The 17,295-nt window shown below is 42.4% G+C and overlaps 1 protein-coding gene across 2 annotated transcripts in view; it reads right to left on the reverse strand.

Annotated features, from left to right (window-relative positions):
• The window catches only part of ZC3HAV1 (zinc finger CCCH-type containing, antiviral 1), a 57,120-nt gene extending 40,736 nt beyond the window's left edge, over window positions 1-16,384 (reverse strand). The window contains exon 1 of one of the 2 annotated variants that reach the window (XM_070617888.1): window positions 15,408-16,384. In XM_070617888.1, coding sequence (XP_070473989.1) covers window positions 15,408-15,715 — 308 coding nt within the window. In that variant the 5' untranslated portion in view covers window positions 15,716-16,384. The remainder of the gene's footprint in view (window positions 1-15,407) is intronic. The other variant, XM_070617889.1, reaches the window with a different exon arrangement.
• Window positions 16,385-17,295: the final 911 nt, after the last annotated feature.

Genomic DNA, 17,295 nt, shown 5'->3' on the forward strand with positions numbered 1-17,295 from the left:
GCATGGCTTGATGAGTGGTGCCATGTCTGTGCCTAGAATTCGAACCGGCGAAACCCTGGGCCACCAAAGTAGAGCGTGCGAACTTAACCATTCGGCCACGGGGCTGGCCCCAAGAACATACTTTAAAAAGACAAAGTGATGAGACAGCTAGATGGGGGGGATCTATGCTTTAAACTATTGCAATGCTTCTTTAAACAGTACCTCTTCTTAGTATATATTAATAATGTGAGAAGAGAAAAAAATTGGCAAAGAAACTGAAACTAATTTATTGGAAATGATTGCCCACTGAGAGACAAGGAATAATTGAGATAACACATCTATGGACTGACAATAAAATCAATGGGAAGAGAATTCCATTTATCAAACATTTTAATTCTATGAAATTGTTCATTGCTTTATCTCTTCTGTGTCTTACACACCAATGTATACCTATAAGATTTCCTACAAAGGAATGGAACAAGCTCTTAATTGTATATTTCAAACAACTCCACAGAAAAAGAAATAAAAATCCTCTTTACTCTAAGACATTGATGATTTAGGTCAACACTGTCCAACAGAACTTTCTGTGATGATGGAAATGTTGTATAATCTGAGCTTTCCAAGATGGAAGCCATATGTGGCTACTGAGCACTTGAAATATAGCTAGTGAGACTTAGGAACTAAATGTGCTGTTTTACTTTATTTTAATTAATTTAAATTTGAATAGCCACACACAGTAATGCCTACCATACTGAATAGCAGAGATTTAGATCGCTGTTATTCAAAGCATTGTGGGAAAACCAGTGGCATCCCCATTACCTAGGAGCTTATCAGAAATTTAGAACCTCAGGCCCCACCGCAGACCTACTGAATCAAAATCTGCCTTTCAACAACATCCCCATATGATTTATTAACATTAAAGTCTGAGAAGCACTGATTTAGATCCTTGAGAAAGCCTAATAGAAATGATGTTTTCATTAGACAAGCGTAACTTGATAGTTATCAATGTCCACATAACACACTCATTACACTTTTTAACTCATGTATGCTACCTATAATAACGCAAAGTCCTCAGATTCGTGGTTTTAATAGTTACTAATATAATGGGATATTAATATTTTCTAGTTTGCACAACCATTATCAAATTATCGGGTGGTTAGGTAATGACTAGATTTTCTCTCTATAAATAGTGTGACTACAATTACCTTTATACAAACAACCTTTCTTTTACTTTATTTTCCTGGGATTTACTCCTTTGGGAGGACACAATAATTTTCTTGGCAGCTTGAGTTTCATTTTGATCTACTGCTCTCTAGAACACACACCAGCAATCTGTGAGTGTGTCTATTTCCCTGCAAAGACATTCACATGGAGTTTTATCACTTTTGCTCCTTCAATAGTTATGAAATAGACTTATGCTTTTAACTTTAGTTTTTAGCAAGACTGAAATATTCCCAAATGTTGGCTTGATGCTTATAGTTCCTTTTACTTATACTATTTGTTCATATCCTTTAACTGTTTATCTAGTGGATAATGGGTACCGATGTACAGACTTATAATTGTTCTTTATATGTATATTTTTTATATTTTTTGATGTTAATCCTTAGCCTTATTTCAAACAGTTTTTCACTTTTTCCCTTTTTATCAAGAACTTATTAAAGTTGTTGCTGAATTTTTATATGATCAGATCCTTCCAGTTTGCCATTCATAACCTAGCCTACTATTAAAATACCAAGAAATTAATTCCTCCACCATAGCTGGATAGCTATAACATTTTGTTTCATTTTTAAAGGAGACATTTTCAACTTTAATTCTTTAAAACATCTGGAGCTTATTATGACAAGTGGTGTCGGGGAACACCAGTGCTTTATGTCAACTTTTCTCATTAATGTATATTAAATAGGATTCCTTTTTATTATTGTGTTATCTTGGACTATTGTGTGTTAACCTTTTAATAAATTTAGAACTGTTGGAATCCCTATTGCATTTTATCAATCTACTGCTCTGCTTTGAAACCCATACTACATAATTTAAACGTGCTTTGCACCATATTTTAAATATTAACAGTAATTTATCATATCATTGGCTTATTCCTTTTCAAAAAACTCTTTAGTGTGCTTAACTATTTTCTCTCTATAGAAATTTTATTATGGTTTTGTTAATTTCCGTAAAATATCATATTAAGAATCTAATTCGTGTTGACTCCATAAATTAGATTGGATATTATATCATCTTAATTATGTTAAATCTTCTGATTCTGGAATATAAAATATCTCTCCATTTATTCAAGTCTGTTCTATTTTTCTTATTGAGAATTAAAATCTTTCTTTTAATAGTACTCATTTTCCAAATATTAAACATTTATCTGTTGCCACTATTATTTTTTAGTTGTTTGTCACTAGTAAACAGAAATGCAAGTGACTTTGCAAAATCATCTTATTGAAATTGGTAACGATTTTTCTCAAAATGTAAACATCTAGGTAAAAGTTATTCTCTAAGAATTAATCTTTAAAAGTCACATTCAGATGCTGCTGCCTGTGCGTAGGCATTTCTGAAACCCTCTGCAATTGCCTTCAGATCTAGATGTGGAACCTCATAAGAAAAATCACAGAATCGCCGACTGGTGCAGCCCTTAAAATCCAACCACCCCTCCCATGCACCTTGCTTCATGGAGAAGCCAAGGGCAGCTGGTCAGACCCTGGCTACAGCCTCTCTCCCAGCTGTTTTCTCAGGCAGGCCTTCTCCTTGCTTTCTCCACCCGGTGTCCCTGGCTTTTAGTGTGTTTTGGACACTCCTTGATAAGGCTGACCTCAGCTCTCTGCTTGCTTTGGGTTCTGTGGTTTCAGATAACTGCTACCCAGCAGGCCCCACCATCCAAGCCCTCAGCAGCTGGACAAAGACTCCACCTCATCACTCTCCCAACCCCCATGGGAGGGGGAATCTGAAAAGAATTTACAGCAAGAAGGGCCCAGCTTCCTGCCCAAAGCAGAAAGCCCCTCCCTTATAGCTTTATGAGAAGTTTATGAACCTCATTACCTCATAAAGCATCCTCACTCCATTGGCCATTGCCACTAACGATCCTCTTGACATGGAACTGAAAATGACAACTCCTGACCACTAGACAGGTTCTGCCCTCTGGCCCAGAGATGCCTGACACCTGTTAGTCAGAGGGAATTAAGAATCTTTGCTTTCCCTTTAGCTCTAGGCCAGACAGCCTGAACACGGAGCCAAGACTATGGTACCTCTCCTGTGGCCAAATTAGGGTCACAGATGAGGGCTCTGCCCCTCTCCAGAACCCAGCAAGATGCAGCATTGCTCACACCTGCCCTGTGCCTGCCCTGTCCTAGATGAGGAGGAGTGGGGTACTTCCTAGGGCCTGGAAGTGAACCTTTCCTCTAAATCACTAAAGGCAGCCAGGCAGCCCAATGGGGACCCCTCTGCCTGGAACTCTGAGTGTCCAGGCTTTCCAAGCCCACCTAAGACACTGAAGCCTAGAGGAAGAGCCCACTCAGCACACACTGCCCACCTGAGGGCCCAGTTTCACTTTGCATTCTCATCTCCATCCTCAGGCAAACTGCTCATTCCTCTAGATTCTGTGATACTCAGCTAGAACCCAGCTTCACTTGGCCACATCTAGGTCTAGCCTTGGTTTCTGACCTGCAGCCCACTCCCTGGGAGGCCCTGCTGTTTCCCCACATTGCCTAGACTTCTCCCAACTTCTTCTCAGAGGCTTCATCTTTGTCCTAATGTCAGCATATTCATCAGCCACGGGGGTGGGGCAGTTTGTACTGTACAGTATTTGGGTGTGAGAGCAGAAGTACAGAAACTAACATTTATGACCAATTTACTAAGTGACAGGAACTCTGCATCTGTTGTTTAATTTAGTCATTACAAAAATCCTATGAGACAACAGTTTACTTTTCACTTTGGGAAACTGAGGTGGGATAAAATGAGAAATCAAAGGTGACTCAAATAAGAGGAAGATCTGGTAACTGAACCCAGATCCCAAAAAGCAAACAAAAATAGACGTATCTGAAACTTTTCCAAATCAGAAAGAAAGAAAAAGGCACTCTGGATTATTTAGGCCACTGTTCCCCTGGACTAAATGGAAAATTGAGAGCAGAGTATAAGAAGAGAGAATGCATATAAATCATATAAAGGGTGTCGCAGGGACACAAATGATACAAACTATTTCTTCCGATGGGCCTTGAGGAGACAAGTTCAGCAGCACTGATCCTGGTTAGGGCTCAATGGAGGTCGTGTTTCGGTTTAAGGTGACAGGAGCTTCCTTCCCACTTTCTTATGATCACTCTGCCCCAGCTCCAGGTCCCTAATATTGGTTGGGAGGCTTACACCAGGAAATAGTGTGAAAGCCCCCCATGGCTTCTTGGGCTTCTCTAAGCCAGTGGTTCTCAAAGTGAGGTCCCCGGACCAGCACTGTCAGCATCTCTTGGGAGGCTGTCAGAAATGCAAATTCTCAGGCTCCATCCCAGACCTACTGGGTGAGTCTCAAAGTTTTAGTGGGCATTAGAATCGTTTAGAGAGTTTGTTAGAACACAGATTGCTGGGGCCCCACCCCCAGAGTTTCTGATCAACAGGTCTGGGGTGGGGGCAGAGAAGTTGCATTTCTAACAAGCTCCCAGGTGACGCTGATGCTGCTGGTCTAATGAGTACACTTGGAGTATCGTGGCTCAAGGTTTCTTCCTCCAACAAAGGACAATGGATCCCACAGAAGTTGGTTCGTACCCGCAGGGTCTCCCCACCTCCTGGCACAGAAAGAGCTCGCTGAGAAGCTATTATGAAGGGCCCAGGGAAAAACAAGCATTTGCAGAATGCTGCCTGCACTTGGAGCAGATAAACTTCAAACAGTGTGAGTTGGGAGAGGATATGATAATTTTTTTTTTAAAAAAAAGCAAAGATGGCCTTGAAAGAGGCAAAATTGTCTCTCTTTCAAGAATCTCAGGCCAAAAGACTAAAAACAAATGACCTTTTCACTTTTCTCTCCCAGCTACAGAACAAAATGTTATTTTAACCCTGGCAATAAATCCTCCCCCCACCACCGATGAGGCCTAGCCTGCAGAGTGCTTCTCATCCTTGGCTACACAGGATAATCAACTGAGGAGTATTTGGAAATACCTAAGCCTGGACCACACCCTTGGAGACTGATTTGATTTGACAGGAGGTGGGACCCCAGGTAATTCGAATGTGCAGTCAGGGCTGAGATCTGCTGGTTGGGCTTGTCAGATTAGTTTCTAAATTAGTTTCCTGAATGAGATGTTCACCTCTGAGCTCTTGCACTTCGCACGTCGGTAAACACAGGGCCAGCTCTGACCTCAACAAGCAGACCAGCGAGAAAAAGATAATAATGTAAGGGAGAGTCTTATTTTTTGACAGTAATTTGTATCAGAATATTCCTACCCTTCTCCTCCTCATTCCCTCTGCTCTCCAACACCTCGACGGGGTTGGGGAGGGCGGGGCTTGGGGGGGCGGTGATCAAAACAAAGAAATAGTTGATTTTCACAGAAAACAGGAAATAGCTCACCATGATATAAGACAGGTGAAAAAGGAACCCGGATGTGTGAAAGATAAAATCTAGAGAACATTTATCTAAAAAATAAAATGTCATCAATCAAAAACAACGCTAACGAAGTATTATTTTAAAGCCATGAGACTCCTGTTGTTTGTACTTCTAATGTTCAAGATTCAATTGCCATGTTACTAGAGGGCAGGGTGGTTTGCCGAATCTGGAGCCCCCTAGTGAGATGGGGGAGAATCACAGGAGATCAGAGGAGAGCACAGAAGCAGAGTAAGGAGCAGCTGGGGGCAGAGAGGAGCTGAAGAAACGGACCTGCTTTAACCACAACTGAAAGACCCAGAACTCACTAGGCCCAAAGAAGAGAAATCCAGCTGCCTGCTGCCACATGGTGAGCCCAAGGTGCAGGCGGCTGCAGGCCTCAGCCTGGGGAGAGGACTGTATCAGGTAGGCTGCGAGACTCGGGGCCGCAGAGGGCAACAGGAAGGGACCAGGCCCGCTGAGGATGGGAGGGGTGGGGGGGCCAAGGATCTGTGTGTAGTCTATAGCTGTACCGAGTGAGACTTGGGAATCTGCATTTTAATACATTCCCCCCAAGTGATTCAGATAGCCATTGAAATAATTCAGATATATTCCGAAGCTGGGTACCCAAGGGTGATCCATCAGGGTGCAGGGAAAAAATGTTACAACTCTTTATATTTATTTTTTATCTAAAAAGGTAAAAAATGATTGCCTGGGCTGAAAAGAGTAGAGGAGTAGGAAGGATTAAATGGTTAACTTAGAAGAGGCACAAAAGAACCTTCAGTACTAATGGAAAATTTTTTTCTTTTAAATGAGATAATGCATTTATTTCTTTTTTTTTTTTTGAGGAAGATTAGCCCTGAGCTAACATCTGCTACCAATCCCACTCTTTTTGCTGAGGAAGACTGTCCCTGAGCTAACATCCATGCCCATCTTCCTCTACTTTATATCTGGGACGCCTACCACAGCATGGCTTGCCAAGCAGTACCATGTTCACACCCGGGATCCAAACTAGTGAACCCCGGGCTACCAAAGTGGAACGTGCCCACTTCACTGCTGCACCACGGGGCCGGCCCCCAAATTTTCTCTATCTTAATCATGTTGATGGTTACAGGAGCGTACCCATTTGTGAAGAGTCTTCAAATTGTACATTTTAAATGGGTACATTTTATTGCACGTAACTCATACGTCAATAAAGTTGATTTTAAAGGGTTTTTTTTTAAAGGTAAAAAGTTAGGAAATATTTAACATACAAATTAAGAGTTACACATTGTGTGTATGATTTTTAAATAAATATACACATAATAGGAGTACATGCTTAAAGTGTTCTCTATTGACGGGAGTGAGGAATGAAAATGTTTGGTAACTACTTCCCTAGGGGACTTCTCTTAACCTGATACTCTGAGTTGGTCTGAAACGGATTGAAATCTCTCCTCAGTGGGGAGGTGTTAAGAGATGATGAAATGGGTCTCCACTCGTGCCTCCCACCCTGAGTCTAGCTCCTCTGCTCCAAAACCTGGTTAAACTGACTTCTCACTGGGCCTGAAATCCTAGGTCCTTCTGGATTCTTTTGCTTGTTTCCACCCCCATCCTGGGGCCTTGCCAATTCCAAAGTAGCCTGTAGGTAAAGATCATAGATCCCTGCTTGGAAGTAAATGAGGTCAGGAGCAGTAAGCAAATTAGAACCCTTTTATGGAAGGAAGACAAATCTACACTTATTTTAAATGTTTAATTCTGCCATCTCTATACGATGTGAAAAATAGAAAATACCCTGTTATCAAATGCTTGTCACTTATTTAAGATTTTATCACAATTCACAGTATCCCTTATAATGTTGTTTCTTAGCTTAATTTCTGCAGAAAGCCCACAGAAATTGAAAGTCAAATTAAAATAAACATGAAGCAAATCTGAAAAGAGAACAAAAATTCCCAAATGATTCTTATTGGGTACACACCCTTTTATGCCACGATGTTGCAGAAAATGGCGTGTCTCCAAAGCAATCAGCCTGACAAGGAGACTCCATGGACAGAGCACAGTTACTGACAGAAGGAGCTTCCAGGAAGACTCCTCCTGGGTAGATACACCCACACAAATGACATGTCACACGCAAAAGTAAAAAGTGAACCTTGAGACATCATGCTGAGTGAAAGAAGCCAGACGCAATGAGACAAAGATTATACGATTCTGTTTATAGGAAACATCGAGAATGGGCAAATCCACTGAGACAGAAAGCAGATTAGAGGTTGCCAGGGGCTGGGGAGAGGGGAGAATGAGGAGTGACGGTGGCTGGGTGTGAGTTTCTTTTTGAGGTGATAAAACTGTTCTGGAACTAAATAGTGGTGACGGTTGCACATTGTGAATGTACTTATCGCCACTGAACTGCACACTTTAAAACGGCAAAAAATAAAATAAAATAAAGGCCATTACAGACAAAAAGAGAGTGCTAAGATGACCAAAAAAAAACAAAATGCAAATAAGAAGCAACTACTAGGAATTAGACATGAAGTACGACAAACTTAAAAAATGAGCATTATGGCTTAAAAGGGCTAGAGGCCCAGAATACATAAGGAATTAAAACCACACGGGGTACAATTTCACACTCCTTGTATTGGCACAGATTTTTAAAGGCTGATGATATCAATTGGCAAGGATATGAAGCAAGGGAATACTCATATTCTTCTGGTGAGAGTAAATCTGGGAATACACACTTGGAAAACAATTTGGGGTTATCTCACAAACCTTCAGTGTGGGGGTTCCACTCCTAGATACTTCGGAAACTCCTGCACGTGCACACAGGGAAACATGTACCAAAATGTTCAATGCGTCATGGTCTGTAATAGTAAAATATTGAAAACACTCTATCTTTTAATAAAACAAAAATCGATATATAAATTGTGTACCTTCATACAAAAGAAAACTATCCATTTGAATGACCTAGAGCAGCCCCTCTTCTAAAACAGATGGGGCTCGGGGCAAGATAAAACGGAGGCCCAGGCACCGAGTGTCTAAATACTTAAAAGCAATTAATCAAGCTAAGAAGTGGTTCAAGAAAATGTGTTCTACCTTTCTATCTTGACAAACGTACTTTCACAACAACCTGGAAGGCCAAGATGGAATTTGGAATTCTCAGACTCCTGAGAGTTCTATGATAGGATACAGCAGAATGAAGAAAGTCAGCCTTGGCTCCCAACTTTGGCCTACCACTTCTCTTCCCACCCCAGGCTCTGTCCCACACCGCTAGTGCTGCCACACAGAGGCAGTGGACACGTCAGCCTGTACATCCAAATTCCTCCCACATGTAGGAAGACCTGGGGAAGAAGCCCACTCAGGCTCTGGAAGTGGGCTTGGGAATTCCAGTGTCCCAGGAACCAAGAGCATGGTCTAGAATGAGAGTGGGGGCCACAGGCTCTAGAGGAGTATGATTCCTTGGCTCCACAGACTCCTCAGAAAGTAGGGATACAGGGGCTGGCCTGGGGGCATAGTGGTTAAGTTTGTATGCTCCACTTCAGCGGCCCAGGTTCACAGGTTGGGATCCCAGGTGTGGACCTACACCACTCATCAGCCATGCTGTGGTGGCATTCCGCATACAAAACAGAGGAAGACTGGCACAGATGTTAGCTCAGAGCAAATCTTCCTTAGGGAAAAAAAAAAAACCGTAGGGACACAACTGGAGGAGGCCCAAACTAGGACCTGTAAAGCAGAGGGCCCAGGACAGAAGCCTATCTTGCCCAGGTCTTGAGGTGTTACAGAAATAAGGCTCTGTATCTTAGGGGTGAGTCTCAGAAACATCCTGCTACACAAACAAGAGCGAATAAAGCAAGTATTTGCACACTTAGTATTGATGAAATTTATAGGCTTGAAAAGAGGCAAAACAATCCTAACTACTGCTTAGAAATACACACATATTTGAAAAAATAATAAATGTATGACAAAAATAAACCTCACAAGCAGAACAGTGTTGGTGGGACTGTAAACTGGTATAGCCATTATGGAAAACAGTATGGAGGGTCCTTGAAAAATTAAAATTAGAACTACCACATGATCCAGCAATCCCACTTCTGGGTACATATCCAAAGGAAATACAATCAGTATCTCAAAGAGACACCTGCACTCTCATGTTCAACGCAGCGTTATCCACCATAGCCCAGATGTGGAAGCAACCTAAGTGTCATCTGTTGATACAGGTGAATGGATAAAGAAAATGAGGTCTATATATATATGTATATACACACACACATATATATATGAATACAATGGAATATTATTCAGCCATAAAAAGAAGGAAATCTTGCCATTTCACATGACATCACATATGAACCTAAAAGACATTGTCCTAAGCAAAATCAGCCAGACACAGAAAGACAAACACTGCATGATCTCACTTATACGTGGACTCTATCAAATAGTCACTCATAGAAAAAGAGGGTAGAATGGCGGTTGCCTGCAACTGACAGGGCAGGAAATGAGGAGATGTTGGTCAAAGGGTATGAACTTTCAAGTATAAGATGAATAAGTTCTGGAGATCTAAGGTACAGCATGATGACTATAGTTTATAAAAATGTAGTGTATACTTGAAATTTGCTAAGAGAGTAGATCTTAAGTGTTCTTATCATAAAGGGGGGGTAAAGAGAGTGATGGATAGGTTAATTAGCTCGATTGAGGGAGTCGTTTCACAATGTATACATATATCAAAATATCATGTGGTATATCTTAAATATATACAATGTTTCTTAGTCAATCATACCTTAATAAAGCTGGAGAGAAAAAAAGAACAGTGTTTTTCTCTAGTTATCACCTCTATGATGGGGAAGATGATCAAGGAAGAGAATTCCAGAGGGATTCCGGAGGGATTGTTGATATCCTATTTCTGAAACCGATTTGTGGGTACACACATATTCATTGCATGCTTTATATATTTTCATAAGACTTAAATATCACATAATAAGAACTTTAGGGGCTGGCCCTGTGGCTGAGTGGTTAAGCTGGCACGCTCCACTTCAGTGGCCCAGGGTTTCCCTGGTTGGGATCCTGGGCACAGACATGGCACCGCTCATCAAGCCATGCTGAGGCGGCATCCCACATGCCACAACTAGAAGGACCCACAACTAAAAATATACAACTACGTACCGGGGGACTTCGGGGAGAAAAAGGAAAAATAAAATCTTTAAAAAAAAAGAACTTTCATGAGAAAATTCTTTTAAAATTAAAATAATAAGATACTACTTTATACCCTTCATAGTGGTGGCATAAATCAAAACAGTCCTGTAATGCCAAGTGCCAGTTGGCCATAAAATGGGGAAACCGGGACTCTCAAACATGGAGGTGTAAATTGTTACAACCACCTTTAACACTAACCTGTCAGAATTTGGAATAGTGGAAGCTGTGCAAACATTCAACCTAGTAATTCCATTTCCTAATGGTCTACACTGGAGAAGTTCTTGCCATGAGCACCAAGAGACATGTATATTCTTGGCAGCATGGTTTGTTGTAACAAAAAACTGGAAATGTCACAAATGCCCATTATTGAGGGGATAGGTTCTGAATTGTGGTATTAATCAGATGATGAAATACTATACAGCTGTTAAAATTAATAAACTAGATCCTTATGACAGCAGGAGTAGATCTCCAAAACATAACGTTGAGTAGAAATTCTAAATCACATAAAACAATACTACATTTTGTATATGGATACAAATATACATACAAGGAAATTATAAAATCATGGAAGGACAGGATACACACCAAAATCATGACTGAGGTTGCTTTTAGAGAGAGAAGGGAAGGACACTAGGGAAGAGAAAAAAATAATACCCTTAGGCCTTTTGTGGGTTTTATTTATTTTAAAAGATAAGAAGCAAAATGAAAAATGTAAATATTTATTCTGGGAGGTGAATTATAAGCTTATTATACCATATATTCTTTTATATAATATAACTTTTGTTACATAATCAGAATCTATATACTCTTATGTTTATTATATTATTCTTTGCATTTTGGCGTATTTCTTTTTCAATTTATGAAATAGTCAACTAATCCTCTCCGCACCTACCCACCCCCACCCAAAGTTTCAATTAAGCAAAAGAGAAAGGCATACAAACAGGAAGCCCAGAGGAAACACCCACATTGGCAGAAACCACAAAGCTAGTTGAAGACACTCAGACAAGCCTGTTTTAAACGGTTAACTAGAAATCATGCTCGCGAAAAATAACTTGAATTATGAAAGATCGAGTTTCATACAGCTACGTGACTACACAAGGACTAGTTAGGAAGTCTGCAGATCTGGGTTCTACCCTTACTCTGAAAGCTATCTGCTATGTGACCCTCAGGAAATTTCTAAACAGCTCTAGGCCTGTTTCCTAACAGTAAGTTGGGACTTACAATACCTACCTCAAGAATCCTGGGAAAGACTGACTAGGATACTGTCTCTAAAGTGTTTGTCATAGTGCTTGGTACGTAGTTATTTGTTCAATAAATGGTAGCTATTATTTCTGTCAGAACTGGGGTTACAACTCCACCTGTGGGCATATATTTCGGTAAAACAAACAGGAATATCCAAAGTGATACATCAAAACAAATAATTATGCAACACTGAAGCAAGCCCTGCTGTTGACTAAAATATATAGCTAAAAGTAATGTAAGAGAAAAGATGGTAACTACAGAATAAGTAAGAGAAATCCTATCTATGGATAATAGCACTATAGAAGAAATTTTCTAAGTCCAGCACGCAAACTGTCCTCAGGCAGAGAATAGTTTATCAGACTGAATGGTAATCTCAACATGGGTATCAATTGATCAACAGATCCCATGAACCTGTTATCTACAAAGCAAGTCCTTACATTCCCACATGTCAAGTTTTAGAAGAGAAGGTTTTATAAGTTGCTGCAAGGGGAGAAGATTTTTAAAACATACCTGGAGAAAAAAACATTTTCTAGGCTTTGAGGCAAAAAAAAAATTCTCCCAAAGGTCCTTATTATGAGGACACAATGTACATTAATGGAATAAAAATCTGTAATTCTCAAATTCAAAAGAGACGTAAAAGGAAATAAAAAATATGACTAGATCAATAAATGTAAGAAGAACTTATCACCTCACTAAAAAAAAAAAAGAGTTTAATGAATTCCCCCAAAGGATCCATCCAAACTTGCACAGACCAAATTATCTCTGTATTATATCTACTCTTTTAAATATAGAAAGTGTAGGTTAACAACCCAATTTATGAGTTTAAATGGTTTTGATGTTTCAAATCAGGCAGAAAAAACCACACCATAATAAAATTCATAAAACAAAAAACTGTGTTAAGAAACTGAAACAAAATGTCTTAATATATTGGATATGTAACATACCAAAACAATTACAGATTATGTCTGTGTAGGACTTTTCCTGAAAACACAAGTCAAATTATGACAATTTCAGGGAAATTTGAACACCTACTAGTTACAAGATGATATTAAAATTGTAATTGTAGGGGCCAGCCGAGGCCGTGTGAAGTTCCCACGCTCAACTTTGATGGCCCAGGGTTTCTCCAGTTCAGATTCTGGGCACCGACGTGGCACCACTCATCAAGCCATGCTGAGGCGGCGTCCCACATAGTGCAACTGGAAGGACCAACAACTCAAAATATGAAACTATGTACGGGGTGCTTTGGGGAGAAAAAGGAAAAAATAAAATCTTAAAAAAAAAATGTGATCATTGTACTGTGGGTATGTTAATAAAATAGAGTCCTTATCGTTTAGAGATACTTAAGTATTTACGAAGCAAATGATCTCTGGGATTTGGTTTAAAATAACACTTTGGAGCTGGGGACAGGGATGGGGAGGAGCAAATAAATGAAACGAGATTGGCCATGGTTCTTGAAAATTGTTGAAGTGAAATGATGGGTACAGGGAGGATCATGACTCTATTTCTCTACTTTAGTATATTTTGAAAATTCATAGTAAAAAATTAAAAGATAAGAAGCATATCCGGGTGGCCCGTAGCCAAGTAGTGAAGTTCGCGGGCTCTGCTTGGGAGGCCCAGGGTTTCACCGGTTCGGATAACAGGCGCCGACATGGCACCGCTCATCAAGTCATGCTGAGACAGCGTCCCACATGCCACAACTGGAAGGACCCACGACTCAAAATATACAACTACGTACCCGGGGGCTTTGGAAAGAAAAAGGAAAAATAAAATCTTTAAAAAAAAAAAAAAAAAGCATATGTATTTAAAACTAAAAGCCAGTACTAGTTGGTGAATAATTTTTCATAACAGAACAGACAAGATAAAGCCTTCCAACTCTGTCATTCAGTACAGTGCTAGAATGTTCCTTCCTTTTCTTTCTATTCTCCACCCTCCCCTCCTTCCTGATTTCATCTGTTGTGATTTAGATGACTCTCTCTATACACATAACTTCTGAAACTCAGAAACAGACTTTCAGATTGGTGCCTCACAACATATTTAATAAATATTTTTTTAAATAACGGAGCATATTCAAGCACTTTAAAAATTTTATACTTTTGCCCTAAACAAATAAATTTCTTTAAAAAAATAATCTCATCTACCTCATCCATTTAAATTACCTGTTTTTTGTACGTTTTATTGCACATACATTGGGGGTGAGTAATCTAAAGTTTTTTGCTAACAAGCGCATGATCAAAAGTTTGATCACCACCATTTGGGACACTAGGATACCACTTAAAGTTTTTAAGGAGGGGCAAAGTGTGTGAAGTACTATATCAAGAAAAATAATTGCGCGGAAGTACATAGGTACAGAAAAGATGGGGAGAAAGGCTGTGGTCAGAGATCATTCACTAATTCAACAAGGCATTCATTCAGAAGTGAGATGGGAAGGAGAAACGGGGGAAGGGATGGGAGACTTCAATAAAAGGCCTCGGTGATTAAGGTATTGTGAGGGATGAAGAAGGGGTTGAACGGAAGGTCAGAGAGCCTGCCCTGGGGCAAAGAAGATGAGTTCGATTCGCATTGGCAGGAGATTCAGGTACAGATGCTCCTCAGACACTGGGAGACGAAGGACCTAGATTCGGTAGGAAGGTCTGGGCAGCGGATGTGCATATGGAAGCCATCTTTGTATGTGTGACAGCTGAACCCCAGGGAGTGAGCTCTCTTAGGGAGAGACGTGGAAGACAGGTCAAAAGGCCTAACTCAAACCTTGGGATACACCTACATCTAGGAGGCAAAAAAGAACAAGTGGAAATATGGAGGCGGCTGCCCGAGACTAAGCCGCACTATCTCAAAGTGCTTGCAAGCGCCGGTTGGGGCCACCGCAGGCAGACCACCGGGGAGGAGAGCCGGCTGAGAACACTGCATCATTGGTAACTTTGAAGAGGACCATTCTGGTCAGGTGACGCTGGTTAGCTTCAGATATGAGAAAAGTGATAATGAGGAGAATGGACGGCCAAGCAGAGATCCCTGGCTCCAGGCGGTGGAGACGGATCCAGGTGCTGAGCTCGGCTGGGGTGCTGGGAAGATCGCAAAACGCCTGGGGACGAAGGTGACAGAGGGAAAGACTCAAGATTCCAGAGAGTCGAGGCGTATTCCTTCGTTCCCAAACCTGCCTCCAAATTCTCTAGGCCCTGGCTTGCCCCAAAGAATTTTATTCTCATTGGGGTGGAGAGTTAAGCAGAGACTTCACCGGGGCAATGTCGCGTTAGCCATAATCGAGGAAAGGTCTGGAGGCGTTGGAGGGAAGGGAACCGCCAAGAAGAGAAGCGCGGGTCTAGCAGGGGCTCTCCAAGGAGAGCAGAGAAATGAGGAGCTGGAGGCAGAGGCTGTCGGGTGCGAGGTCCCCGCGAAGGCGCGCCCCTCGCGGAGCAGCCGCCGCGACAGTCCTCCCAGACCGAGACCCCAGGGAGCCGCCCCTCCATCTCTGTGCACTCACCGCTCCGACTGCGAATAGTGGCACCGGTCCAGCAGGTTGAGCTTGCAGAGGTGCAGGTTTTCGCAGGATCTCTGGCAGAACTTGCGACGGCAGACCCGGGCTCGAGTGGTGGCCACCACCGATCGGGTGACCCCGGCCTTGCCGCCGGTCTCCAACACCACGAAGCGGTCGGGCCCGGCCGCCTCCAGCACCTCGCAGAGCTGCGCCTCGGGGAGCGCGATCTTCTTGAGTAGCTCGTCCAGGGACATGCGGCCCCCGTGGGCGCACAAGATTTTGGTGATGAAGCAGCACACCTCCGGGTCCGCCATGGCGCGCTGCTCTGGGCTGGCGGCGGCACCGGACTCTGCTTTGCGGAGAATCGAAACTTACAAGAGTCCCGGGGGGGAGGCGGGCGCGGGCGGGGCTCCGGCTGGGCGCGCCCGGGGCGAGCCAGCGCGCACTCTCCACCGCCTTTAGCAGAGCCCAGCGCTTTCGGTTTCACACTCGGCTCTGGGTGGAGGCCAGATCTCACCGACCCGGGCCCTGTGTTAGATTTAAAGCCAATCGCGACGGCAACCGAATGCAATGAGCGCGAACGAGCGCGGGCAAATCTGCCCGCGACCGCCCGGACAGCTCCCTTTCGGTTCCAGGCTCTGCGAGGGCGAGGTTCGCCAGCTGAGCACCGTGAGGATTCTTCGGAAAGAAGAGAAACTAAAAATGATCTCTGGGCGCTGGTGGAGTTTTTATAAGCCAGCTGAAAGTGGCGAATGACGCGAGTCTTGGGAGCCCCTCGAGGAGTCCTCAGTTCTCCACCCCACCCATCCCTGGAACGGACAGACCTGAGTGCGCACTTCCTTCGAGCTGGGCGCTTGATATTAGTGAATCTTCACAGCAACTCCACGAGTTAGACATTATTATCTTGACTCTGTACGTGAATAAGTAACGAGTAAGCATGCACAGCCATCAAGCTGGACCCCGGACGCTACCCGAGGATTCCCAAAACTGGCCCCCGGCCCCAGATCGTGGTCCATCTGGCCACGACCGACGTGCCCTTTCTCCCACACCACCATACCCTCTTAAAGAACAGCAATTATTACTCTCCCTCTTTTTTGCCTTCCCACAAGCTTTTTGAAAAACCACTTCTTGACACGTTCTTGCCTGTCTATAACGCTAACAGCGGTATCCTGGACACCGGTTAGTCCCGGGTAGCAAGTAGTCACAGACGAGCACGCTTAGACATAGACCAAGATTTCAGATAGGTTACTCTCTTTAGATATTTGAACAAGACCTTTTCCCTCTGCAGGGATCCACTCGGCCCCCAGAGTTAGTACAAAGACTGTTTTAAAGTGAAAAGATATGAGCTACAGATGACGCAGAAAGAAATTTTATCTAACCTTCTCTTGATCTGCTAAAGCAAAGCATCCTGAAAATACAACTACCATTAACCCTTTTCCAAGAGTTTCCTGCTAATTCAGCTGCCTTGGAGACAGACTGCCCATTTCTATTAGCATCAAAAAGCCCAATAGAACCTTCCATACTCTCCCGATGAAGTCCTAAAGAACCCTCCTTTTGTTAAATTGAGACATAGAAAGTTACTTCTGGCTATTCCAGGAGTTTTCCATTACTGGGCGCTCCCCTCATCCCATTGTGTAAATAAATCTTATTTTTTCTCCTGTTAATCTGTCTATTTTCAGTTAATTTGCAGGCCTCCAATCCTTGGACCCAAGTTGGAAGAGGAAAAAATTGGAAGTTGGAAGAGAGTTGTTGCTCCTAGTTTCCAGATTAAAAAAATGGGTCATTGATCAGATAAGAAAGAAACCTTTTTTGGGCTGTCTGGTGCCTAATGGTTAAGTTCACACACTCTGCTTTGGCTGCCTGGAGTTCGTGGGTTCAGATCCCAGGTGCAGGC

Source organism: Equus przewalskii, chromosome 4, assembly GCF_037783145.1.
Source record: "Equus przewalskii isolate Varuska chromosome 4, EquPr2, whole genome shotgun sequence".
NCBI classification, from domain to species: Eukaryota; Metazoa; Chordata; class Mammalia; order Perissodactyla; family Equidae; genus Equus; species Equus przewalskii.